Raw genomic sequence first — 25,000 nt, 5'->3', positions numbered from 1 at the left:
CGTGCGGTTTCAGGTGAGTTATGAGTTTAGTAAATCAGAAGAAAAGACCGTTGATGGTTGCGCCTTTTTTAGACCGTCATAAATGACCTGGATCGCACGAGGGGCACCTATAGCGACAATATCAATCTGCAAACCGCCATCATGTCATTTATCAACGCCGTGCTCAACTATGGGCCCGGCCAAGAGAGTCTCGAGTTCCGTCTACACTTGCGTTATGAGTTTCTCATGCTCGGCATACAACCGGTCATCGATAAACTGCGCAAGCACGAGAACGAAACACTTGATAGGCATTTGGTAAGTACAAGTTGGGACTCAACAAAAGTTTTGACACTGATTTTATATGAACGAAACCATAGGACTTTTTCGAAATGGTGCGCGCCGAAGATGAAAAGGAGCTGGCGCGCAAATTTAATCACGAACATGTGGATACGAAAAGCGCCACGGCTATGTTTGATTTGCTGCGTCGCAAATTGAGCCACTCGCCCGCGTATGCACATTTATTATCGATGCTAGAGCACATGCTCTTGTTGCCATGTGAGTAACACAACTCTCTTATTCCCTGCTACTTCTCTCAACTTCCGTCTTCTTTACACAGATACTGGACCTTCCACACAGCACTGGCTGATGTTCGATCGCGTCGTGCAACAGATCGTACTACAGACCGAGGGACGACCACAAAGCGATATCGATCCCGATGATCCCAATAAAGAGAAGCTACCCTCGCTAACACCGCGTGATCCCGATGTCGCGCCGCTACAAATAAATGTTAGCGAAATCGTGCAATTGCTGGTGAAAGAAGAGGAACTGACACAGGCGCGTAAACGCGCCGACGAACTGGAACGTGAAAATTTCGAAGTTCAATCGCGGCTCGCCAAAAAGGAACAAGAGCTGGATCAACGTCAACAGGAAAAGGAGGATTTGGAGACGAGTTTGGCGCGCATGCGTGAACGTCTGGAAAAGGAGTCGGCGAATCATTCGCAAGCCGTACAACGTGCACAGACCGCAGAAATGAAGGCGGAGGATCTGCAACATCGTCTCATGACCGAACAACAAGAGCGCACACGTCTCGAACGGCTAGTCACCGAAGGTAGTATACCGGACGACCAAAAGGTGGCCGGTCTTACCGGTTGCAATGGCGCCGTATCACCACCACCACCGCCGCCACCGATGAAGGCAGTGCCACCACCACCGCCACCGATGGCCGCAGCGCCGCCGCCACCACCACCATGTCCCGGCGCACCACCACCGCCCGCCATGGCGCCAACAATGGGTGAGTAGAAACGAAATTCGCATGACATTAACAGCACTTAATACGCATTTGATCTGTAGCGCCGCCACCACCTAAAACTGAGGTGCCCAAAAAGAATGTGCCACAACCTTCGAATCCGCTAAAGAGCTTCAATTGGTCCAAATTGCCCGATGCCAAGGTGCAAGGCACGGTCTGGAGTGAATTGGACGAGTCAAAATGGTACAATAACATGGAGTTGGAGTCGATAGATAAACTCTTCTCGGCATATCAAAAGAACGGCGTGGTTGTAAGTTCTTGTTTGGCCAGAATATTTATTTTATATTCATTTTGGTTTCATTTACTTCAAGAATGACGGCTCTGTGGAAGATCTAAGAGTTATGGGCAAGCAGCGCACAAAAATACTCTCCGTCATCGATGGACGACGTGCACAAAACTGCACTATACTCTTGAGCAAATTAAAGATGAGTGATGAGGAGATCTCCAAGTGAGTAAAAAATATTTTTTTAAGGTAGAAGATATTTGTTTACTGAACTCTGCTCAAGCCCAGCTTCTTAAAAAACTATTCTTACTAATTTTCTTCCAACTTCTTCCTCCACAGAGCCATTTTGTCAATGGACAGCAATGAGCAATTAGCTCTTGATATGGTGGAACAACTGCTGAAGTTTACACCCTCGGCTGAGGAGCGCGCTCTACTGGACGAACATAGCGAAGATATTGAGTCTTTGGCGCGTGCTGATCGTTTTCTTTACGAAATTTCTAAGTATGTTTAATTATTTCATTTAAGGATTAGGTCTTAACTATTTATTTACTCTAATTTCGCCCAGAATCCCTCACTATGAGCAGCGTTTGAAGAGTCTTCACTATAAGAAACGCTTTATGATCACGGTCAATGATCTGATACCGCGCATACGCAGTGTTATGGAGGCATCACGCGAGATAGCGCGTTCGAGACGTTTACGCAAGTTACTGGAATTGGTGCTGGCGTTAGGTGAGTGAAATCTTATTTGAAAATCTTGAACCTTAGTAGTCCTTCAATATTAGAATAGTTACATAAATTAAGTTTTGGAGGCGGTCGTTTTGGAGCGGGTCTGCCGATTGGCAATTTTATGATGGATATAAATCCATGATCAAAAGTTGGTCATAGAGACTAACTGTCTCGTCGAGGCTCGTATGGAAAAGAGATTTTAACGTAGAAATTCACGTCAATATGATTTACTCGCCAAGGACCAATATGTTTGACCTTTGTGGGTCATAATTTCATAGTCAATCGACCTTTCGAGTTATCAAGTCGATTTTGAATTTATCGACAAAATCCTGTAGTCTTAAGTTTATAATCTTAGAATCAGTTTTTTGGGCTCTGTAGATGATTCTTTGTGATTCAAACGACTGCGGTCGTCATTTCGAGTTATTGAGGTCTTTATCGACTAAATGGGTCTTTAAGGGCCGCTCATTTTCGAATAAATTACACGAATAATTGTTAGTTGAGAGAAGAGATAGACGTACACATTCCGGTGAAGAAAGATTCGATTACTGATTAAGGAAGTCTTAAGAACTTATACTAAAAAATTCGGGTTTACAAAAACGGATATTGAATGATATACGGACAGGGTTTGTAAGTCGGTAACAATCTGCATTTTCTATTGGGAATTTCGAACCGTTCAACAGCTAGGTGTAGAACCTTCTAAGAATTGTCTCAAAAACACAGGAATGTTACCATAAACAGCAGGTTGTTGCGATATAAACTTACGAGGTTTGGAATAGATCCACGTTGACCTAGTCTTGATAGACAGATAGATCTTCCGTAACTTGCGTTCCGAATTTTGATATTTTTCTTTTATTTTGCACTTTCAGGTAACTACATGAACCGTGGCGCGCGCGGCAATGCCTCTGGCTTCCGACTCGCTTCGCTGAATCGTCTAGGTGACACCAAATCCAGCGCCGCCAAAGGTACCACACTACTACACTATCTAGTGCAAATGATCGATAAGAAATTCAAAGATTTGCTCAAACTTGAGGATGACATACCGCACGTACGTGAGGCGTCCAAAGTCTCGCTTGCCGAGATGGACAAAGACATACAAATGTTGCGTACCGGTTTAGCGGATGTGGCGCGCGAAATCGAATTCCATCGCTCTGCGGGCCCAGCACAAACGGGCGATCGCTTTCTACCTGTTATGCGCGAATTCCATGCGCAAGCTTCGGTACGTTTCGCCGAATTGGAAGATAAATTCCAGGATATGAAGACGCGTTTCGATCGCGCCGTGCGCCTATTCGGCGAAGACGGCGCTGTGCTACAACCCGATGAGTTCTTCGGCATTTTCGACACATTCTTGACCGCGTTCACAGAAGCGCGTCAAGATAACGACAACTTCCGTAAGCGTCTGGAGGAGGACGAGAAACGTGCCAAACAGGAGGCTGAGCTTAAGAAACGTACCATCGAGCGCAAGAATAAAGAGGGTTTAATGTCGTCGGTGGCGCGCAATTTAGGACTTACGTCGTCGGCGAGTACGACGGGTCGCGATTCGCCGGCGAAGACAGGCGACAACAATAAAGGCGAGTTCGATGATCTAATATCGGCGCTGCGTACCGGCGATGTCTTCGGCGAGGATATGGCGAAGTTTAAGCGCTCACGTAAGACGCGCGCCAGCAATGGCAGCGCGTCACCGCCGCGGCATGGACTGCATCGTGAGGAAAGTCGCGAGCGCACAGTGCGACGACAGTGAGCGGTTTTGAGCAGCGCAAGCGCGAAGTAGTAGGAATTCTAGGTGCCGTGTAAGCGGAAGCTTTTTGTATTCAGATAAAGAATTATCTCACTGTAATGATAATGACGCAGCGCAGACTGCGTAGCAATTAGTTATTGATATATATGGATAAAGAATTGGTAGAAAAGCTATGAATGTGTGTAAATTTACTGAGGCGCTTGGACGCGCCTTGATTTTTGTAGCTCCAGTGTAAGCAAACAGCACGCGATATACATATGTACGTATATGAAGTAATGCTATTATTATTATTATGATTACCTATTAAATACTATTATTATTATTATTATTACTAAAAGCTATTTAAATATATATACATAAGTTTGTAAAAATTTAAATTTTATTTATATTCATAAATGATATAATTGCACTAAAATAAATATAACGAAATATATAATTGAAAAAAAAAACACGTCTACCATAATTATTTCTTAAGTTAAATAAAAAGCTTTAGTGGAAAGCTCATCTTCATTATACATAATTATTATTATTGGAGAATCCGAGCTTTAGCCAGCGGAAGCTAAAAAAATTGGCACAAAGCTTTCATAGAAAGCTCACTCTTTCTAACCGCCGTAAGCTTTAAGTGTGTTGAAACGGAGCTTTTATGGTAAGCTCACTTGTTCTTTTTATATAGTCAATGGATAACATTTATAAGACCAAAGCTTTTATACACAGCTAACTTTTTTTATAAAATAAAGTTTTTAAATTCGAAAGCTTTCAGCACATTACATGTAGCTTTCACAATAATGAGATGCTACTTTTATGAACAGCTAACTTTCTTCTTCTTATGTAAACAACAGTACTTAATAACCATATTTTGATAGCGAAGCTTTTGATAACATGCAGCTTTTATAATGAAGAAGAGCAGCTTTTATGGAAAACTCACTTTCTTCTTTTTATGTAATCAATATGGTCAGTGTTGCTGTGAAAGCTTTCGGAATATTTACATAAAGCTTTTATAAAAAAGCTTTTGAAGCTTTTATAATAAAGAAGAACAGCTTTTATGGAATACTCACTTTCTTCTTTTTATGTAATCGATATGATCAGTGTTGCTGTGAAAGCTTTCGGCATATTTACGTAAAGCTTTTATAAAATAAGCTTGAATCTTTTATGGAAAACTCACTTTCTTCATTTTATGCAATCAATAGAATAGAATAATCATTATTTGCTGCAAAGCTATCAGAATATTTCGAAATAGCCTTTGAAGCTTTTTGCTACGGAGCTTTATATTTTAGAAATCTCTCGGTATTAGGCTACAATTATTACTTGCGGTGGACCACCGACGACGTAACCTCCACTGAGATAATTTTAACAATATTTACATAGAGCTTTCATCGAATGCTCAGTTTTTTTTAAAGAAAGTTTTTACTCTTAAACCCTATCTAGTCTAGTCATGGAATGCTCAGTTTTTTAAATAAAGCTTTTATACTTATAGACTAGTCTAGTCTGTGCAACAGCTGAGATTATAGCTTTAATGTCATATACAATTAGAAGATCTTAAAAATTGTATACTGCTACGGTGCTTTCAAAGCTTTTCACATGCAACTTTTATATTGCCTAAATCCCCAGGTATTAGAATATTACTTGCGGTCGACCACAACCAACGCTCTCTTTCTTTTTCGCTCTTTTACAATTTTGAATTAAATTATTTGAAGAAAGCTAACGGTTTTCGAAGGATTACTCTTCAAAGTGTTTTTAATAGTAAATTAGACAATTTAATGAAAAATTAAACCAAATACTTCTAGGGTGTTCAGATTATAAATTTAACAGGTTTTCCAGTAGGAATGATAGGATTTCTAAGTGTCGTTTCAAGAATTGGAATTCTCTCAAACCACAATCTGTAAAAAATCTATAAAGCCTTACTTAAAAAGCCGAATATCTCGAGAAGTATTAATGATAGCGATTTTGACCTCGAAACTTTTTTATAGCAAATAAAATTTCCTACAAATTTGAAATGTACATTTTTTCTATAGCTCCTGTCATTTGCGAGATATATACAAAAAAAATGTGAAATTCTTGGAAAAATCTGGTTTAGAGCGCCGTACTACCTCGCCGGTGTGAGTTACGACTTTGTTGCACTGGGCACTTTTGCAGAGTGAACAATTCTGAGAAATATGCGTCTAAAGTCAAAGAGATGCCTCTGATCTGTAGGAATTTAAAGATAAAAACCCACGATTGTAGTGTATTTTCTAGGGAAAATTTTTCAGGCCTTGGTCCAGTTCTTAATGTTAATATTAAGGGCTAAAATTTTCAGAGAATTTTTTTTAGGGTATTTCCAAGGAAATTTCGTGACGGGACTGAAAAAAATTTGTAGTTAAAAAAAAACACCCTAATGTACATATGTATACTATATAATTAAGAAGTGGCCAGTGAATGTCTGAAAATCAAAATATTTGGAATATTTTGGATGAGATCAAAAAGTGAGCAATTTACAAACAAATAAAATTTACAAATATTTACAAAGTTGCCCACTGTAGTGGCTTAACGGATTGCCGCAGAAATACAATTGATTAATAAACCATATGGGACTAAATCTGTCATTTAATTGCTGTAGTATCTGAGCTCTATTTTGTTGCAGGAATTAACTGCTTATACAATTCGTAAGGCAATCTCTCTCTCTGCTTTTCTCTCTTTCTCTCTCTCTCTGTGGCATTCGCTAAGGATTACTAGAAGACCCACTTCTGTTAGTTGATAAGTAATATCAATATCAAATATGTAAATTGTTTCAGAGTAAACAGTCGTTTTCAGTTTCATATACAATATTAAATACCAGAGTTTCAATACAAACCCAGTGTGAAAAGCTTCAGTTTAATATTTTTTGAGATCTTATATATAGCATGATAGTAAAAGCAAGGCACGCCTGAACCAGAGTAATTTTCCCAACAATTATTTCCTTAAGTACTCGTAATCCATTAAAGGCAAATAGAAATAAAAAGTTCTTATTTAATTTTAGTATATCGGAACACAAGACTGCTCGTAAAAAGCACTGATTTTATTGAGTATACTATAGAATCGTTTCGCTGAAGTTTGACTACGTTCGAATAGTGAAAAAGGTCCCGTTTTAGACTCACAAAAAGTGATTTTTATTGAAAGAATACCACCAAGACTGTCGACGACTAAATGCAACATAAAATTAAATATAATGCTATCAAATATGTCAGATTTTATGCTAGAGATTCACTAGTAGGGAATTTCTCATGAAAACAGCTGATTTCGAACTTTTTAAACTTAAAAGTTATCTTTTTAAAGGAAATTGACTTCCGTAGCTTCTACAAAGGAATGACTATAGAACTTGTCTTGTTTTTCGGACTATAGAATCGCTCTTCATGCTTTTTTCTCGAAGAAACAGCTTTTTATACTGAACTTTTACACATTCATTATGCAGTGTATTCAACGTTGCTCTCTGGGTGATACAAGCTTTATGGCAAACCCACAATATTACCTTTTTTAGAGTATAAAAAATGTGTTTAAGACTTTTATTGCTTTTTCAGACCAGTAGTTGTTCCAAATTCATTAGTTTCTAACCACTACAGAAATTTTGGTTTTTCCTACAGGGTCGTTCGTAGCATTTGTAATACAATTCCAGCTTATCGTAGCGGCTGACTCATTTTAAATATTGCAAAAGATTTCAGTAAGCAATGGCAAAAGATAGCACGTTTGATTCATTGATTTAGCTGCTTTGTTCTCAACGACTTATGTGTTTTGATTATGCTGCGAGACGCAAGTGTTTATATTAAATTGAGCGGCTTTATGAAACTCAGTTTAAAACTGAGCTCATTGAAAGCAAGACTGACTTTTTTTAGACAAAAGTGATTTTTTTAGGATATTTTTAGGTGAAGAGTGTTTACTTTTGCTGGAATTTTATTTAAATTGCTTCAACAACCGTTATGCGCCGCAAACTCTTGCTGTTTTGCTTGTTGCCTATTCTCTGCAGTTTGGCTGCGAAGAAAGCGGCGCCCAATGTGGCATGCCGGGACGAAAATGGTGCATTAGTTGACTGGTGAGCCCAAAAATGCATTAATTATAAGAAATAACAGTTTCACAACCCCCTTCCCCCCCAACAGGTTCTACATGTACAAATTGCCGCGCATACACACACAGTACGGCGCCCGACGCAACAGCAGCGGTTTCAACTACCTCTACATTACAAGCAACAGTTATGATGCCTGGCGTTTGTCGACACACGAAGTCACCTCGACCGAATCCATGCCAGGCAAACTGCTGCAACCGCTCTTCGACGATGAGCGCGTGCTGTTGGTGGCCTATAATGACCAGAAACCCAACAGCAATTCGAGCACGCCGAAAGCACACGCCAAGGGACTGCTGGCGACAGACGGCGAGACGGCAGTGTGGCTGGTACATTCAGTGCCGCGTTACCCGGAAATACCAGTTTACAAATATCCGCTAACAGGCGGGCGTTATGGGCAGAGTTTTCTCTGCATGTCACTGCAGGCCAGCGAAGTGGATAAGGTGGCTACGCAATTGCGGCTAATGGTGCCGCTGATTTACTACACGCGCACACCCGAAGCGGTGCTCGCACGCTTTCCCATACTGCAACAGGTGGTGGCTGGTAAGTGGCAGCGCGAGGCACCTTTTCAAAATAAAGTCAAGCTGGCGACGCTCGGCGGCACAAAATTCAAATCGTTTGCGAAGAGCGGCAAGGCGGTAACGGAACTGTATGAGGATGTCATAGCGCCGGCGCTGGACGTCAATCTACTGGTGGAGACCTGGCGTAATGGTGGTGGTAATTTGGAAACCAACTGCACGCGGAGCGACAAGTGATTAAAGAAATTATTTATTTTATTAAAAAAAATTAATATTCTTATTTTCACACCCCAGAGTCTACAACATACAAGAAATCAAAGAACAACAACTGCAAATCGCTTTCAACACCACATCCGATCACTCGAAATGGGCGGTTTCGCAGGAGAGCGGTTTTCAACTCTGGCGTTGGCGTGTCGGCGGCGCGGATTGGCTTTGTGTGGGCGACATTAATCGACAGCGCGATCAGCTGGTACGCGGCGGTGGTAGCGTTTGCTTGAAGAACAGCAAGGTGGCACAACTTTATAGGCAGCTGATACAAGGATATGAGCCATGCCCGAGGCAAAGTAATTGAAACGCATGAATGCAAGCGATAGTGGGAGGTCTAAAATTAGTCTAGGTACATACTTACATACATATGTATGTATATAGTTATGTAAACTAGTAAGATAAAATGTTAAATTTAGCTTAAATAGATTTAAGTTTATTGTGCTGTTTGCTGATTTTTAAAATTCCCACATCTCACATAAATTAAAAACTTTTCAAATGTTAACTCATGTTATCCATAACGTTTTTTTGTTGTTGTTGCTGTTGTAGATGCAAAAAAATATTTCTTAAATAATTTTGAGTAATATTGTCGCCAAAATTAATTCACTCATATCATTTAATATTACCAATACTCTAAATATTATTAACTTTTATTAATTATACACTCACTTGCCCGCATTTTATGTAGCAGTCGCTTTAGAGAAGCTTTCGAAAACTCCTTACAAAAATGTTAAGAATTTTGTACAAAATTTTTCACAACTTGCGCTCGCATTCAACACAACATATTCATCACACTGTAAAACATACAGACATTGTTAAAATATAGAAATATGTGGCTCATAATTTTTATGAAATTCGCATGAAAATTTTTATTTTCACTTTTTTAAGGTTAAATTTTTAAACTTAATAATTTTAGCATATTTTGACACTAAAACTTCATTCTAAACTTTTTACACACACACAATTTTATCTATGTAAATTTAACAAAAACAATTTAAAAAAATCACTTCTGCTGCTTCATTTGAATTTTGCGCTTCAAACTCTTTACCAACAGCGTGTTCTCCAATTGTTTCTTCGGTCTTTTGACTTCGACTTCCTGCGTGTCAGCATCATTACCATTTCGTAAGCCCTCGTCACCATGACGGCGTTTCAGCTTTTCTTGTATAATCAACTCCATCGCTTTGGTCTTCTTGAAGTGTGAGTCGGTGGGATCAATGTTGAATTTGGCCGATGTGTAAACAGCCTTAAAACGGTCATCATTTATATTTATTTGGAAGTTATCTTCGACTGGTTTTGTTTCTTCCGCAATTGTGGATTTCGATTTTTTCAATTGCTTACGTCGCTTACGTTTCGATTTGGTTTCTTGTTCGGATTTAAGTATTTTCTCTAAACTGAAGTGTTGCTTGCCTTGCTCTTCTAAATCGTCATCGTCCAAGAGTAGTTGCAGCTCCTTCGCTTGTTTTTCCGCTTCTTCTGCAGCCTGCTGCTTATCTAATTCGTTCTGTTGTTTCTTTAGTTTATCGCGTTTTTTCGCTTTGGGATCAACGTAATCGCCATCAGCGAATTCTTCCGCAAAATAGGGATCGTTCATATCAATGCCATCAGGTATGCTGTCCGAGTCTGAGGAATCGTCGGCGTCCGGATCTAAACCACGCGCTTGTAATTTCTTCTTCTTTCGTTCCTCTTTGCGTTGCTTATTCTTTTCGCTACGTTTTTGCAGCACTTTTTCGATGGGTGTTAGATGCTGTTTCTTGTTTTGCTCCTCGGATTCTTCTGCATCCTTATCTTTGTCGTCCTTTTGCTGATCTACATTCCAGCTTATCTCCATTTCAAATTTATTATTCTTCTTTTTTTGTTCCTTCTCATTGATTTCCGCAAGCAGCGCTTTGTATTTGTTAATTATTTCATCCTTTTTTCTTTTAGGTTTTTCGGCTTTTACTTTGTCATTAGAGTTGTTTGGCAGCTCAGACTCATTTTGTTGCCCCTCTTCAACTGCTGCTTCTTCGCTACTATCATCATCTTCCTCACTGCTGTAAGCAACCATCTTCCGCAAATCCTTGTCACTAATTTCATTCAGTTTTCCGCTGGATAATTTCTCGCCCAGTTCTTGTCGTTCCACTGCAGTTTCATCCCAAGTCAGATCGACTTTAGCTTGTTGTAAAGCCGTTGTTGTAAACTGGCGCGGTTTATAGCCATTTGTGTCCGGTAAATCAGTGCAAACATCGGTCGGCTCGTCTTCGTCAAAAGTGGTATCGTCGGGTATGAACCGTAAATCAACACGTGTTGCTGAACTTTCATACTCAATACCATCGCATTCTTTATAAATTTTGTCAGCCGTTGCAATGCTGTCAAAAACAGCTACGGCATAGTAGTAACGCAAGCGATTTAATTGATACTGACGCAGCTTTTCCATGTGATATTCATCGCCCTCCTCCGCATCGCTGTCTTGCTCTTTGACTATCTCCTCGTCCTCCGAGCCAGATTCAGCTGCGTCCTAGAACAAACATAAAAATTAAGTGTGTGTCTAATTAAAAGTTATGTAAAGAATACCTTCGCACCATTCACCTCCTTTCCAAGTCCAACAAGTTCAGTAGGTCCGTGTACATCCTCTTCCCGCATACGCTCTTTTCCAAATTCCGATGGATAAATTTTCACACTCAAAACACTACCTCCAGGTGGAAGAAATGAACTAAACAGCACCATTAAATCCACAGCACGTAAGCGATCCCAGTCCATATTACAAACCGCCAATCTGTTTGTAGACTCTTCTGTAGTCTCCGCTTCTTGATCTAATTCGCCCCAAACATGATCGATATTTGCCTCAAGATCATCATCTTCGTCAGTGGACTCATCATCTGATGAAGAATCCGTTACAAGTCTTCCTTCACCACGTGCATAATCAATATTTGGATTCAATAAACGTTCACGTAGCGTTTTTGGCACTTCCTCGCCATCGCTAACAAGTTCATCATTTGCACCTTCCTCCTCTTCACTGGGCGTGCTCTCGCCCGAATCATCTTCACGAATTATAGCTTTTTCTTCTTTGCGGCGCTCCAGCTCTTCCTCAGCTTCGTCATCATCAACACCAGTTTTTTGTTGTTTATTTTCATCTTCGTCTGTTTCGGTGTCTGAAGAATTGAGCTCATAGTATTTGCGCAGATCGTCGGCATTACTTTTATTAATACGTCGCCCATACTTATCCACTGTGTACTTTACTTTAAATTTATTATCAGTAAACATGCCCTGGAAGCGCTTATCTATCTTCACTTTGCGCTGTGTCATAGGAATACCACGAAAACGTGGATCATTGACCAAGTGCTGGAAACGTTCATCCTGCCATATAGCGGATGACGTTGACGGCGCAGTGGATGCGGCTTTATCTTGTGTTGTATCATTTTTCTTCACTTTCGCTGATTTTTGTGGTTTGTCTTTTGCCATTTTGCAAAGTAATTTCTATAATACACTATTATTTTTCACGTAAGCTGAACAAAACACAAAAATTCACTATTTGTAGCGGTAGAAATGCCAAAATATTCCGCACGTGCGGGCAATGCAGAGATGTTCAATGTCGCAATGCTAGGGTGGCCAGAAGTAATGTTGTGTAGTTATTTTGATAAAACTGTTATAATTAATTAATGAAAATTATTTTTAAACGTACAAAATACATTTTTTAAAGGTATTTATATGTAACAGCGTTACTGTAGCGTTCTCTATGTTTATTTAAAAGTGTGTGAAATAAACCAATTCACTCAATTCACTGGTAAAAATTGCAACATTTAATCTATACGCTTTTGTCATTTAGAACTAAAATATTTTTTTAAATAAGTTTTCACTGATTTCTAATGAAAAAAACTATTGTTTAAACATTTTTTTTCATATTTCTATTATTTAACGAGGGGTATTCGAATAACGATTATATCCGTGGGTTTCGCATCACTCAACACCAGCAACAGCTGTTTAGTTCAACGTAACCTCATAGAATTTCTTTGACCGCTAAACTTTGGTTCCTTTGGTTTGTATATTCTGTTTTACTACATTAATTATACATATTTATTAATACAATAATGTTACTTTTCTTTAAAGACACTTGTCAATCATTTGATAAAGTATATAATGCATTTTTTGATGAGAAGCAACACAAAACAGTTTCTATTTTGGAGCAAACATCTATACAGAACATGTACCTCAAGAACACTAGCTAGCGAAGCTAAAGGTAAGCAATTCAACATTTCTAAATACCAAATTTTGACAAACCTGTACTTTTAGAAAAAATCGCATACAGTGAAATGATGCAACGGCGCCAGCAACAAGCCACTCGCAGTATTGTGGTGCAAGTCCAATCAGAAAATTCTTTCCCTGAATTGTATAACTATTGCGCTAGTTTTGGAGAAATCTTAAGTGCACACCATTATCGCATACAACAGGAAGAGGAACAGCACTATATATTATTAGAGTTTGGCAATGCACAAGAAGCCTCAGCGGCTATTACCGCATCAGCGTACAATGATGAATTATCGAGTGTGCCAGCACATTCACCTTTTCTATGGTTTAGAGCGACAAGTGGCAAGCGTGCACTCAAAGCAGCGGCAAAATCCATCAAAGCGACCTTAGCTGTAGTTAATGGCACCACAATGCTGGATAGCAATGCTTTGACGGATCTCTTGTGTGCGGCACCAAATTTAGATAAACAAATATTATATCTGCATCAACACACTCAGCTGAATGACCTTGGTGTGCGTTTACGCTTTCTTGCTGCATTACAGGTGCAACAAGCGGTGTCGGGTATGTTTCCCAACGCAAATGCACAACCCTTTGGTTCATCGGTGAATGGTTTCGGCCGAATGGGTTGCGACTTGGATTTGATATTGCGTTTTGATCGAGAAGTTGTTGGTGCAACTACCGTGCAGCAGCGCAATCAAGAGTCACGACTTGTATTTCACACTAAGGAGAATCTAACAAATGGACGTTCGCAAACGCAACGACAAATGGAAAGTATTGGTGACATGTTACATCTATTTTTGCCCGGTGTTTGTCATGTGCGACGCATATTGCAAGCGCGTGTGCCGATTATCAAATATCATCATGAGCATCTTAACTTGGAGGTGGATCTATCCATGAGTAATCTGTGAGTATCACTTTTTAATAATTATTATTATATGATAATGGACAAGTGTTGTGTTTGAATGTGTTCTTAAATCAACGTCATTAAATAATCGGTTTAACATTTTATAAAGTGTGCTACAAATAATTAAAACGTTGTGGCGTGTGCTAAAATGTTATATGTTGTGAAAATTTATCCAAAAATGTTTCGATAAGCATGTGTCATAAATTTTTATTCCTCAAGAAGCTGTTTTAAATTAAAAAAAAAGCAATCGCTAACTTCGTTTGCACCTAAGCTAAAAAAAAACCTTTCACAGTTAAAAAATAATTTCATGCAAGAATTAAAGGAGAACGCGGTTGTAACGATTATCTAATCTATGCTGTAATAATCTGCTATGAGCGTTTCCGCAATTGAGCAGCTTCTTGAGAAAAAAGGATGTGTACAAAATTCCTGAGCGATATCTCAAAAAATAAGAGTCTCTTCGCGTATATGCAGACGAAGAATTCTAGCTGCACTCAAGTGGTTACACTAATTATTTAGTGTTTATCGTCTCTTTCTGGGTGTTACAAAGCTCGTGGCATTTTTAGTATATGTACCCTGTTCAGGGTATTAAAATTTTAAATGACGATAGACATTTGGCCTTTTTTTATTGAAGTATCTACTTTAACTGTCATTGGAAGAACTTCTTGGAATTTTTAAGTTTATTAGATATCTTTATGATCTTGCATCACACCTCACATTGCTATTTATTGTCTTTGAAGCAATAAATATTTTTGTAAATTATCTTAAATACTGAGTTCCCCCGAAAAAAGAGCAACGCTGATTGATAGCAACACTGTTTTCTTGTTATTTTCTTCCAAGTGCAGAAGAAAACACAAATATTTATTTATTAACGATTTCATTAAAACTATTTGTGCGCTTAGATGTATTTGTAAAGTTTTCATTTTGTTAACCAAACTTAAAATTCTAATGGATAACGGTAAAAATTAAAATGCATGAAAAATATGTATGTAGTATGTAAAAAGTTCATTCGGCGGTTTTGTGGTAAAAAACTACAAGTTTTAAAATTGTCGGTTTCCAACGGAACTCAATGCGCACATTCATCGCTAAATAAAAACGTACGCATTCCCAGCAACAACTATTGTGCATATTCGACTCCCAACATCGTCTGCTACTATTTTCCGCTAATTGTAATTACTCAATGTCGATAAGTCTGCGCTTCATCCTCCTCCTTTTTAACAGCTTGCACCAGCACTAAACTCAAAATGGCGCACACCACATTCAACATCGCCAATGCTAGGGCCACACCCACAATCCAAGATGTCTTGCCCTCGAAAAACCAAGTCAACTCATCGACACAACCGTTAAAGAAACAATTACCGCTCACGGTGTCGCGACATGAGTTTGGCAGTGGTTGATGCAAATTCCAATAATCCCATGGTCCCGTAGCGCCACAGCAGCCAATATTGCTTTGTATCATATTGAGCACATACGATGAATGTGAGTACTCCGAGGTGCTTACCAGATAAGTCAGCGAGCGCTGTAACAACGGCTGCAAGCTCGAGTGCATGGTGCTGTAATCGAGCAAAACCGCCGAACCGGCCACACCAGCGACAAAACCAAACACCTGTGTGCCGAGAAAGACCAAAAGCGCCAAAGTGTTCTCCATCAAAGCGCTAAGACAACCCAAAAATGTCACCGCCATCATGATAATGCTTGTGCCAATTAATATGTAGACGCCAATATAAAAGGTTTGTGCCTGTAAAATGGTCAGCCAATTGCTGAATCCCTCTTCGGCGCGCAGCCAGACGGAAAGCGCGAACAGCGACGTGGCCAGCATCCATGCGACAATATTGAGACAGAAAAGCGTGTACTTTACGCAGCCAATTTGCTTCTCCAGCGTATTCTCCTGACGCCCCAAACCCATTTTGTTGGCTATGTAGACGTTTCAATGATTTTGTTATGTTCAAAGGCGATTGACTGTAATGAGAGAGAGAAAGAGAGTGAGAGGAAGATTGTTTAGTATGCTTATTAATACAAGCTGTGCTGTTTTTAGGCGTTAATTTTTTCTTCAAAATTGTGCAGACGATTTTATTGCAGTTTTTTATATAATTTTATAATTAATAATTTTTGTTTTGATATATTTTTTAATTATAATTGTTTTTTATTATAATTATTTTTATTATAATTGTTTTTATTTTCTTTTTTATTATTATTTTGTTTTATTTATTGTATTTTTTTTATGTATTTATGTTATAATAGTGAAAGAGTGAATAGTTTAAGGCTTTTAAATTCAAGTTGTACAGTTTGATTATTGATTATTTTCTTTAAGTGAATATTTGCTGTAGCTATTGCAACCTTTTATAAGAATTATTATTTTTTTTTATTAAAATTATTGGTTTTATTTCATAAGTAGTTTTTTATAATATTTTTTTAAATATTTAAATTTTTTTTATTTTTTTTTTTTAATTTATTATATTTTTTGTTTTTTATATTTTTTTCATATATTTTTTTTATTTTTATTTTATATTTTTTTATATTTTTTCTTTTTATATTTTTTTAATATTTTGCTAAAATATTTTTTTAAGTATTTTTTGTTAATATTTTTGTAAAATATTTTCAACTATACTTTTTTCTACTATATTTTTTTTATTACAAATTTTTATGATTTTTATTGAGCTATCTGTTTTGTGCAAATACAGTTAGCGCTGACTTAATCAATTACTTTATCAATTTTGTAGATAAAATGCCTATATTAGAGTATGACTAATAGACAAATAACTTAAGCTGGCAAGTGCCTTTAACAATGTTCGCTTTTAATAAGGGTTTCGAAGTCTTCTTTTGTTAGATTTAATTTATGAAAGTTTTCATTGCACAAAATTTATTATAAAACATGATCAAAAGTTTAATTGAATAAAATAAATAAATGTTTAAGTTGCGTTGCAAGCAAAAAGCACTTAACTGCACTTGTACTTATGTAATTTTGTTTATTATATTTTATTAATTAATTTGTTTCACTATATTTTTTTTTAATTTTTTTATTTATTTTTATAAAATGTTTTTTTCAGAATTTATTTTTTATTGTTTTTCTTTAACATCATTAAATTAAAAACACTTTTCAAACGAGTTCCTCTGCGATTTTATATTATTTTTCATTTATTTTATAGAATTTTTTTTTACATTTAAATCAAAATATTTAATTAATATAATATTAACTAAATTTAACAATGTCGCATACTTCGAGGCAGTCCACTATATTTTTTACACGTTACAATTACTCCCCTAACTTTGTCAATTTATTCTTTACACATTTCTTATGGCATTATCTGTGTATGTTTAGCAAATATTGTTATCAGCCCAGTGCTATTGATGATTAATATTTTTGGTGTTGCAACGACAGGTGCTTTGGTACACTAATGAGCGTGTGATGTCATCAAAAGTTTTAAAATAAGCGAAATTTGTGTCTTTAAAATTGTTTTTGTGTTAAATTTTTGTATATTTCAAGATTCAGTAAGCTTGTAAATCAAAGTTTTTATTAATTATATACAAAAATGCTTTTTTTGAGTATTATATTTTTTTATATTTTTGGTTTATAATTTAAAATAGCACAAAATATTTATTTGTTATTTTTTCTATAAAATTATTTATATGCTTTTTTATTTTTAATATCTATTTTTTCATTTTTTAATATAATTTGTTTTATTTTTAGTTTATTTGAATTATCTTTTTGCTATTGTCTTTTAATTTTATTTTTCTTTATTCTTTTAATATTTATATTTATTTTTTTTTTTAATAATTTTTTCCTTATTTTTTATTATTTACGTTTTGATGTTTTTTTTTTTATTTTTCATAAATATTTTTTTTTATCACATTTGTTCTTGTAATTGCTTTACTTTTTATCTAATTGCGCTATAATTCTGCTACATTCACACACATTTTTCTCTTTCTTTGCAAAGTGAGCACGCCAACGCCCTCGTTTTTTTCGACGAGTTTCTTCACAAAAGTTGTTGCAATATTTGCAGTTCCAAATTAAGTAGATAAAAATAAGTAAATCAAAATTTTGAAATTTTTTTCTAAACTTAATTTTTATTTTCATTTATTTTATTATGAAAAAATATTTAATAACTGTTACCATGTACAATATCACCTTTCAAATATGTAATTGCTTTCGAAGTTTTTTGAAAAATCGCTGCACGCACAAAAATATATATCCAATATATCCAATTTTCTTTTTGATTTATTGTTTCGTATTAATTATTATTTGATAACTTTTTTTTTTAATATTTTTCCTTTTTCCAAAGTTTATGCAGTAAAATTTGACCTCGTTGCTGGTCTTCCTCCACTGTTCGTATTCGTTGTCGTTCGTTTAGAATTCGCTAAAGAAATCTGTTACAACGTTTTGTGAAAACATACCTCAAACCCACGGCTAACCAATAACTATGCGCCCAAGAAAACTTACAAAACAAAAATTCCAAAAACCGCGTTCACTCTTAGCAAAACTACGAAGTGTCGCTGATAAGATAAGTTATTGATAAGATAAAATATTGGCGCAACATAAAATAGCATATGCCGTGCGCGCTTTGGCGAGAACAGGTGCACTATAGAACAACTAAACCCGTTGTTCGCTCACATTCCGACACATACAACCATAAAAACACACATAACGGTACCACATTTGTTCGTCGTGCCACCCGCTTGCCTCTTCCTAACTGCGTTATCACCATAACTGTAGTTTTACTATGGCTTATTTCCTATAACGGCACAGGTGAATCAGTTATCTACGTCCGCTATAGCAACAATAAACAATAGTGGCTGGCTTTGTAATCGCCAGCGTCCGTCGTTTGTTTTGAAATGCCCTGAAGGTTTCTCTTTATCACGTTTACATATATTATCAATTTTTGTAAGCTGATTCATCGTGGCATTCGTGGTAAATTTGGATGATGTATAAATTCGGCCACCCTTATGCATATTCTGTAGTGGGTTGTGGAAATATGGCGAGAACTAAAAGCTCTTTATGGCAATGATGCTGTGTTCCATCGTTATCTGCTCAAGGTGTTTGAAATAATGTGGGCTCCATACATCACTGCTCACTTTGCTGAAACAGAACTTGTTAAAAGTGCGAAAAAAAATTAAAAAAATAACAGATTGATTAATTTAATTTAATTTTTTTATTTTAATTTTATTAATTTTAATTCATTATTTAATTCAGTTTTATGTAATTATAGCACCCTTAATTTAATTAAATTAAATTTTATTTTAAATAAATTATTTTAAATGAATTTGATTAAGTTTATTTTTTTCATTGAAATTGATAATTTAGTATTTATTTCACATTTATTTATTTTTATGTAATTTTTATTTGATTTGATTTCAGATCATTTAATTTAATTAAATTTTCAATTAATTTTAATTAATTAGTTTTGATTTAATTTAATTTGACTTTATTTGATGTGTAGTACTGTGATGTGATGTGGAGTCATCTGACGTGATGTTTTTTTTAATATGTACATGTGATGTGATTTTGCTATTCATTTGATTTGATGTGATGTGATTTATTCATTTGATTTAATGTGTAATGTGTTTTATGTATTTGTTCATTTGATTTGATGTGATGCGATGCGATGAATTGATGTTATTTGTTGATTTGATTTGATGTGATGTGATGTGATGTAATAAATTGATGTGATTTGCTCATTTGATGTGATGTGATGAATTGATGATGATGATGTGATGATTTGCTCATTTGATGTGATGTGATGTGATTCGATTTTCTGTGATACGATGCGATGTGTTGTACTGTGATGTTGAGTCATCTGAGGTGATATTTTTTTTAATATATGTCAAGTAGATGTGATATAATGCCATCTCATCTATTATGTTCTTCTGGATATGATTTCCTTAGCCGTACTATGAGCTGATGATTGAGTAATATTATGTGGTAACGTGGTGAGATACGATGCCATATGATTTGATGTGAAGTAATATAGTAATGTGATATCATTGAGATGTGCTTTTTAGTCTTTTTTTGTTGTATATTTAATTTTTATATCATTATATATATCGTATTTTTGAGGTCACGTGAATATATATATTATGATCAGATGATCTCATTACTATTTTTATTATTAAAAACTATTATCCTCAATACCAATCAATAATAAACTTTTCCTTCCATGCCTCCACAGCACCGGTTTCTACATGTCCGAGTTGCTGTACATGTTTGGCGAGTTGGATGAACGCGTGCGGCCGTTAACGTTCAGCATACGCCGTTGGGCGCAAGCCTGCGGCCTAACAAATCCCTCGCCGGGCCGTTGGATCACAAATTTCTCACTCACCTGCCTTGTGATATACTTTCTGCAGCAGTTGAAACATCCCATCTTGCCCATCATAAACAGCATGATGAAGTCTGCCACAAGCGATGACATACGCCTAACCGAGGACGGCATCAATTGCAGTTTCAGTCGTGACTTTGAACGCATCGGCTTTCGTTGTCGCAACACGTCGCAATTAAGCGAATTATTGCTGCAGTTCTTTGAATTCTACTCACAATTTGATTTCCACAATCGCGCGATATCGTTGAATGAAGGCCGCGCCATAGCAAAGCCCGATCATTCAGCGCTCTATATAGTCAACCCGCTGGAGCAGGTGAGTTGCAAATTCTTCAATATTTAATAAGTAAACTAACCTTGCTTATTCTTGCTTTCAAGGTGCTGAATGTGAGCAAAAATGTCAGCCTCGAGGAGTGTGAACGACTGCGTATTGAGGTGCGTAACGCCGCTTGGGTGCTGGAATCGGAGGTGGAGAACCCCTCACAACCGGAAAGTGAAGGCGCTCAATTGGCGTGGGGCATTTTACATCTCTTCAAGTCAAATGAAAAGTCTATCATACGACCGAATATGTTCTTTAAGCCACGCATGGTGGATGTCAGCCAACTCTTCGACAGCGAAGACGCCGACTCACCAACAACATCAGTTGAATTCAAAAATGCCAACTCGCGACGTGAGGTAGAAAGCATAAAAGCGCAGGCGCGCGGTGACTTTAAACAGATGCGCATCAATGCAGCAACGGCGGCGGCGTCAACAACAACGCCAGCCAAGGCGACGAAGGGACGTCGTAGTAGATGAGACCCACCGACTGATTAAGCATTGCTAAAGTTTAACTTTAAATTATTGTCAGCCAACTGCCGTTGTTGCTAGTACCGTTAATGTGTAAAATATTTAGTTATTTTTGTATATAAGTATTTACTGTGTAGTGCGGCATAATTATTTTAGACCAAAAGCGCTGTAAAAAGTGTCGCTTATAGTTATATAATTGTTTATTTTTTTTTCATTTTAACGGTATCAACTGACCTACATACAAATACAGTTGTATGTTTATAAAAAGACTCATACAGAGTTGTATTTGTTTACTTTCGTTTAAGAAACTTAGAATTGTTAAGTTTATATATTCGTTAGATAGAAAATAATAAAAGCAAAATAAAAATTAAAAGTTGAAAAGGACCAAAAAAATTAAATTTTATATTTCTATCCTGAACGGGGTTTTTGTTCTTACTTTCATTTTTTTTATTTTTATTTTTATTTTTTTTTTATTTTTTTGTTATTTTTATTTTTTAAAATTTTTTTTTTATTTTTTTGTTATTTTTATTTTTTAAAATTTTTTTTTTATTTTTTTGTTATTTTTATTTTTTAAATTTTTTTTTTTTATTTTTTTGTTATTTTATTTTTTTTATTTTATTTTTTTATTTTTTTTATTTTTTTTTTTTATTTATTTTTATTTATTTTTTATTTTTTTTATTTTATTTTTTTATTTTATTTTTTATTTTTTATTTTTTTTTTGTTTTATTTTTTGTTTTATTTTTTTTTTATTTATTTTTTATTTATTTTTTATTTTTTAAATAGTTTCCTTTTGGAAACTATGGCAGTGTACGGATAAGAGAACTGTCCATATATGGAGGCGTGGGAAAACGAGTGTTTAAAATGTATTTCTACTGAAGTAATATGTCGATGCGAATCAATGTCAGCCAGGAGTGAATGAATGGCTTTTATACTCTTCGTTTTCGTTTAGTCACCGCGATCAAGACGGGACCAGAGCAAGTCAATTTGGTTGTTATTTTGACTGTCGGGAAACTTCACAAATGAATGAGAGCTTAAAAAATCGGGAACTATAAATTGTATACCTTTCCTTGACAAATATTATGAAATCTTACAAATGATCTTTTTCTCAACACTGTAGCTATTCCGCTACGTTTTTTTTATGTTACACCTTCTGTTTGATCTGTTATGAATGTCTGTGCGTCGACCGCCAAGTTGGAGGAGCTTAAAGAGGTCTAATTCCTAGGCTTCACGTTAGACTCAACTTTAAGTTGGAATAGACATGTGGAATTAACACTGTCGAGAACCACCAAAGCACTCATGATATGCAGACGCTTAGCCGGTAGAGCCTGACCGCAGTACTTAAAGTCATACTGAAGTTCACACCGCTCCATCTAGTGATCAAACAGGCAGGGAAGCATACCATGCTGCTCATGGTAGCAGAGTAGTATAGCAAATGGAAGATAGTTTCGTCTCTACAAGTGAATATCTTCGGGGAAGCCACGCTACTGGCCCTTCTTCCAAAAGACGGCGCTACAAAGAGGGTAAACTTCACAAAGAAGTATAAAGTTACTCTCGGCAGTAAGGCGGAATGGTGTAATTCCACACTCGACCTACTGCTGAGGGACAACATTATCCAGTCGTATACCGACGGCTCGAAAACACCGGAAGATATTGAAGCAGGCATTGTGGGACGGTGTACCAAGCTATCCATACCAATGGGATGTTTTTCGATCTTCTTTCAAGTAGAAATCTTTCTTTGAGGTTGCAACCTATCAATGTTTAGAGATACATATGATCAACCTCCCGCGAGACATATTCCGTCTCCTTGTCGCGCTTTATATTGGGCACTACAGGCTAAATAAACACTTGTCTCACACGGACATAGCCTTAAACTACCGTTAAACATGGAACCGAAAATTCCAGAAAACCTGATTTAAGATTGTCCCGCAATTTGTAGAAGCGGGCTCAAGACGCTTGGATCCATCTACGTGGGCAGGAATCACATCACCTACATCGCGCCTAGCAAGCTTATGGAATTGTTCAGAGTGCTGCACCTTTGTGACTCTTTATGATATACAATAAGAGAAAGAAAGGAAAAATAGACAATACATCGCACTGCAAAACTTCAACCTCTATCTTTCTATCCATTTATTTATACACATATTGGGTAGTTCTAGTTTTATTCGTCGCATCGGGTCATGCTATACCTTTTTGGAAAGCTCATTTCTCGCGCTAACACGTGTTTGATTGATTGTCGTTTCTTTTAAGTCGTTTGTGAGTTATAGCGTCGCAAACATGGAGCAAAATAAAGAGAAAATACGGCATATTTTACAGTACTACTACGATAAAAGCAAAAATGCATCTCAAGCCGCCAATAAAATTTGTGCGGTTTATGGACCCGATACAGTTTCCATTTCCACCGGACAACGATGGTTTCAACATTTTCGTTCTGGTGTAGAGGTGGTCGAAGATGCGCCACGCCCCGGAAGGCCTGTCGTCGAAAATTGCGCTAAATTCGCTGAATTGGTCGAAAGAGACCGGCATAGTAGTCATCAAACCGTTATAAACCATTTGAAGAAGCTTGGAGTCACTAAGAAGCTCGATGTATGGGTGCCACACGAATTGATCCAATAAAAATACCATATTACTAAAATAGCCTCAGTGTCCGGCCATTTGAAAGTTCTCTGTCCGATTATAAGAAATAAGAATTACTTTTGTATGAAAATAATAATGAAAACGTTGCGTTAATGAAATTTGTCCGGTTATGGGAGATGTCTGGCTATGAGGACTGCCCGGAATGTACAATTTCACTATGTATATTTTTTTCAATATCATATTTCACAATTCGTGTTTTTTTTTGTTTTAATTTTTTTATTCTTTGGCTTTTATTTCTGTTTTCTTTTCAGTTATGGTCTAAGTGGTTCTTTTAATTTTGTTTTTAACCGATATTTATAAAATAAGAAATATTTTCAATGATAGAGGTTTTATATGTTTTTTATATTTTATTTGATTTTTATATTTTATATTTTTTACTGTTTTTTCTGATTTTTTCCTTCTCACATTCTTTTATTTTTTTTTTAATTATTATTATATATTTTCTATCATTATTAAATTTTAAATTTTTATAATTTATTTTTAATCCCTTTTGTCTTTTCCTTTGTTGATTATTTATTTAGTTTATTTTTTTAATCTACTTTGGCAACCCATTACATTATAGCAGTAACTGTAATTTAAAAATATTTTTCATTGCTTTATTCAATAGTTAAAAATACCAAAAGAAGCCAGCATGCAGTCATTGAAAATATTTTATTTTTGCGCTTTATTAATTTTAAGTTGCTTAAGTTTCGCAAATGTAAGCTAGTAGTAAGAAAAATATATATTTTTTATAAAAATATTTTGTACTCAACTTTTTCTTACTTTTTAAGGCTCGACCACTGCAAGAAGAAGTGCAACGCCGAGTAAGTATACCACATACATACATATCTGTACCTACCTTTATTATTATTATTTTTTTTTTTTTAATTCTTCCTTTTATTATTTATTTTTAATACTTTTAATACTTTTCTTTCTCCCTCGCAGATCGTACAGCCCACTTGGCTCGCGGACAATAATCGCGCAGAATTTCCATCCGATGGCAAAGTGCGCATTACGCCAGAGAATCTTCGCGAGACAGCTGAGTGGCGTGCAATCATACAAAAGGCAGTTAATGAGGGGCGTTACGCGGTGGACTTAGATCACGTGAGCTCATATACATATACCTTATAATACATATTGTATAAAATTAAATTTATCGAAAACCAAAATATATTTTTTACAGGATCTATCAGAATTTAATCCGGAAGAGTATTTCCGATCGCAACCCTTTCCACAACCGCCGCCACAATTCGGTCCATCGCCTTTAGCGCCCTTTAATCCTCCTTGGCTACCTTTGGCACCGCCGCCGCAACCCTTTCCACAGCCGCCGACACAATTTGGTCCACCGCCTTTA

At 36.3% G+C, this 25,000-nt stretch overlaps 6 protein-coding genes across 10 annotated transcripts; 4 read left to right on the top strand and 2 right to left on the bottom strand.

Annotated features, from left to right (window-relative positions):
• LOC105223552 (disheveled-associated activator of morphogenesis 1) lies at positions 1-4,416 on the top strand (the record flags this gene model as incomplete). The annotated part of the gene is given in 9 exon segments (XM_049462177.1): positions 1-13; positions 73-294; positions 357-534; positions 596-1,270; positions 1,330-1,535; positions 1,597-1,733; positions 1,848-2,009; positions 2,074-2,237; positions 3,101-4,416. Coding segments are annotated over 9 exon segments (2,629 nt in total), but the record flags the coding sequence as incomplete, so codon positions are not given.
• A 3,222-nt stretch (positions 4,417-7,638) lies between these two features.
• On the top strand, positions 7,639-9,768 carry LOC105223550 (deoxyribonuclease-2-alpha). The gene is made up of 3 exons (XM_011201296.4): positions 7,639-8,008; positions 8,073-8,786; positions 8,848-9,768. Exons 1-3 carry the CDS (start codon positions 7,896-7,898, stop codon positions 9,122-9,124), a joined length of 1,104 nt encoding a protein of 367 aa, XP_011199598.2. The 5' UTR covers positions 7,639-7,895; the 3' UTR covers positions 9,125-9,768.
• On the bottom strand, positions 9,658-12,402 carry LOC105223549 (ESF1 homolog). The gene is made up of 2 exons (XM_011201295.4): positions 11,368-12,402; positions 9,658-11,311 (listed from the first exon to the last, which is right to left on the bottom strand). The coding sequence occupies exons 1-2, from the start codon at positions 12,253-12,255 to the stop codon at positions 9,821-9,823; spliced, it is 2,379 nt and encodes a 792-aa protein (XP_011199597.2). The 5' UTR covers positions 12,256-12,402; the 3' UTR covers positions 9,658-9,820.
• A 287-nt stretch (positions 12,403-12,689) lies between these two features.
• On the top strand, positions 12,690-21,425 carry LOC105223548 (poly(A) RNA polymerase, mitochondrial). Of its 5 annotated transcripts, XM_011201292.4 has the most exons (5): positions 12,690-12,829; positions 12,901-13,030; positions 13,084-13,942; positions 20,104-20,563; positions 20,626-21,425. In XM_011201292.4, exons 2-5 carry the CDS (start codon positions 12,931-12,933, stop codon positions 21,040-21,042), a joined length of 1,836 nt encoding a protein of 611 aa, XP_011199594.2. In that variant the 5' UTR covers positions 12,690-12,829; positions 12,901-12,930; the 3' UTR covers positions 21,043-21,425. The 5 variants fall into 5 exon arrangements, with proteins under 5 accessions (XP_011199594.2, XP_049318131.1, XP_049318130.1 ...); XM_049462174.1 differs by lacking the exons at positions 12,690-12,829; positions 12,901-13,030; positions 13,084-13,942 and adding an exon at positions 18,369-18,845; XM_049462173.1 differs by lacking the exons at positions 12,690-12,829; positions 12,901-13,030; positions 13,084-13,942 and adding an exon at positions 18,843-18,970.
• On the bottom strand, positions 14,742-18,098 carry LOC105223547 (tetraspanin-2A; the record flags this gene model as incomplete). The annotated part of the gene is given in 2 exon segments (XM_011201289.4): positions 14,742-15,898; positions 18,066-18,098. A coding segment is annotated over 1 exon segment (729 nt). The 3' UTR covers positions 14,742-15,116.
• A 2,826-nt stretch (positions 21,426-24,251) lies between the features above and the next one.
• Positions 24,252-24,997, top strand: LOC105223546 (formin-like; the record flags this gene model as incomplete). Its single annotated transcript, XM_011201288.4, has 4 exons — positions 24,252-24,364; positions 24,438-24,470; positions 24,592-24,750; positions 24,830-24,997. Coding segments are annotated over exons 1-4 (426 nt in total), but the record flags the coding sequence as incomplete, so codon positions are not given.
• Between the last annotated feature and the right edge of the window lie 3 nt (positions 24,998-25,000).

This window comes from Bactrocera dorsalis, unplaced genomic scaffold, assembly GCF_023373825.1.
Source record: "Bactrocera dorsalis isolate Fly_Bdor unplaced genomic scaffold, ASM2337382v1 BdCtg321, whole genome shotgun sequence".
NCBI lineage: Eukaryota > Metazoa > Arthropoda > Insecta > Diptera > Tephritidae > Bactrocera > Bactrocera dorsalis.
This window is presented reverse-complemented; position numbering and strand designations above follow the sequence as displayed.

Coding starts and splice junctions, on each gene's coding strand:
- LOC105223550 (XM_011201296.4), top strand. CDS start 7,896: ATGCGCCGCAAACTCTTGCTGTTTTGCTTGTTGCCTATTCTCTGCAGT. Junction 8,009..8,072: donor AATGGTGCATTAGTTGACTG/GTGAGCCCAAAA, acceptor CCCCCCCAACAG/GTTCTACATGTACAAATTGC. Junction 8,787..8,847: donor AACTGCACGCGGAGCGACAA/GTGATTAAAGAA, acceptor TTCACACCCCAG/AGTCTACAACATACAAGAAA.
- LOC105223549 (XM_011201295.4), bottom strand. CDS start 12,255: ATGGCAAAAGACAAACCACAAAAATCAGCGAAAGTGAAGAAAAATGAT. Junction 11,312..11,367: donor AGGAGGTGAATGGTGCGAAG/GTATTCTTTACA, acceptor TGTTTGTTCTAG/GACGCAGCTGAATCTGGCTC.
- LOC105223548 (XM_011201292.4), top strand. CDS start 12,931: ATGCATTTTTTGATGAGAAGCAACACAAAACAGTTTCTATTTTGGAGC. Junction 13,031..13,083: donor ACTAGCTAGCGAAGCTAAAG/GTAAGCAATTCA, acceptor CTGTACTTTTAG/AAAAAATCGCATACAGTGAA. Junction 13,943..20,103: donor GATCTATCCATGAGTAATCT/GTGAGTATCACT, acceptor ATGCCTCCACAG/CACCGGTTTCTACATGTCCG.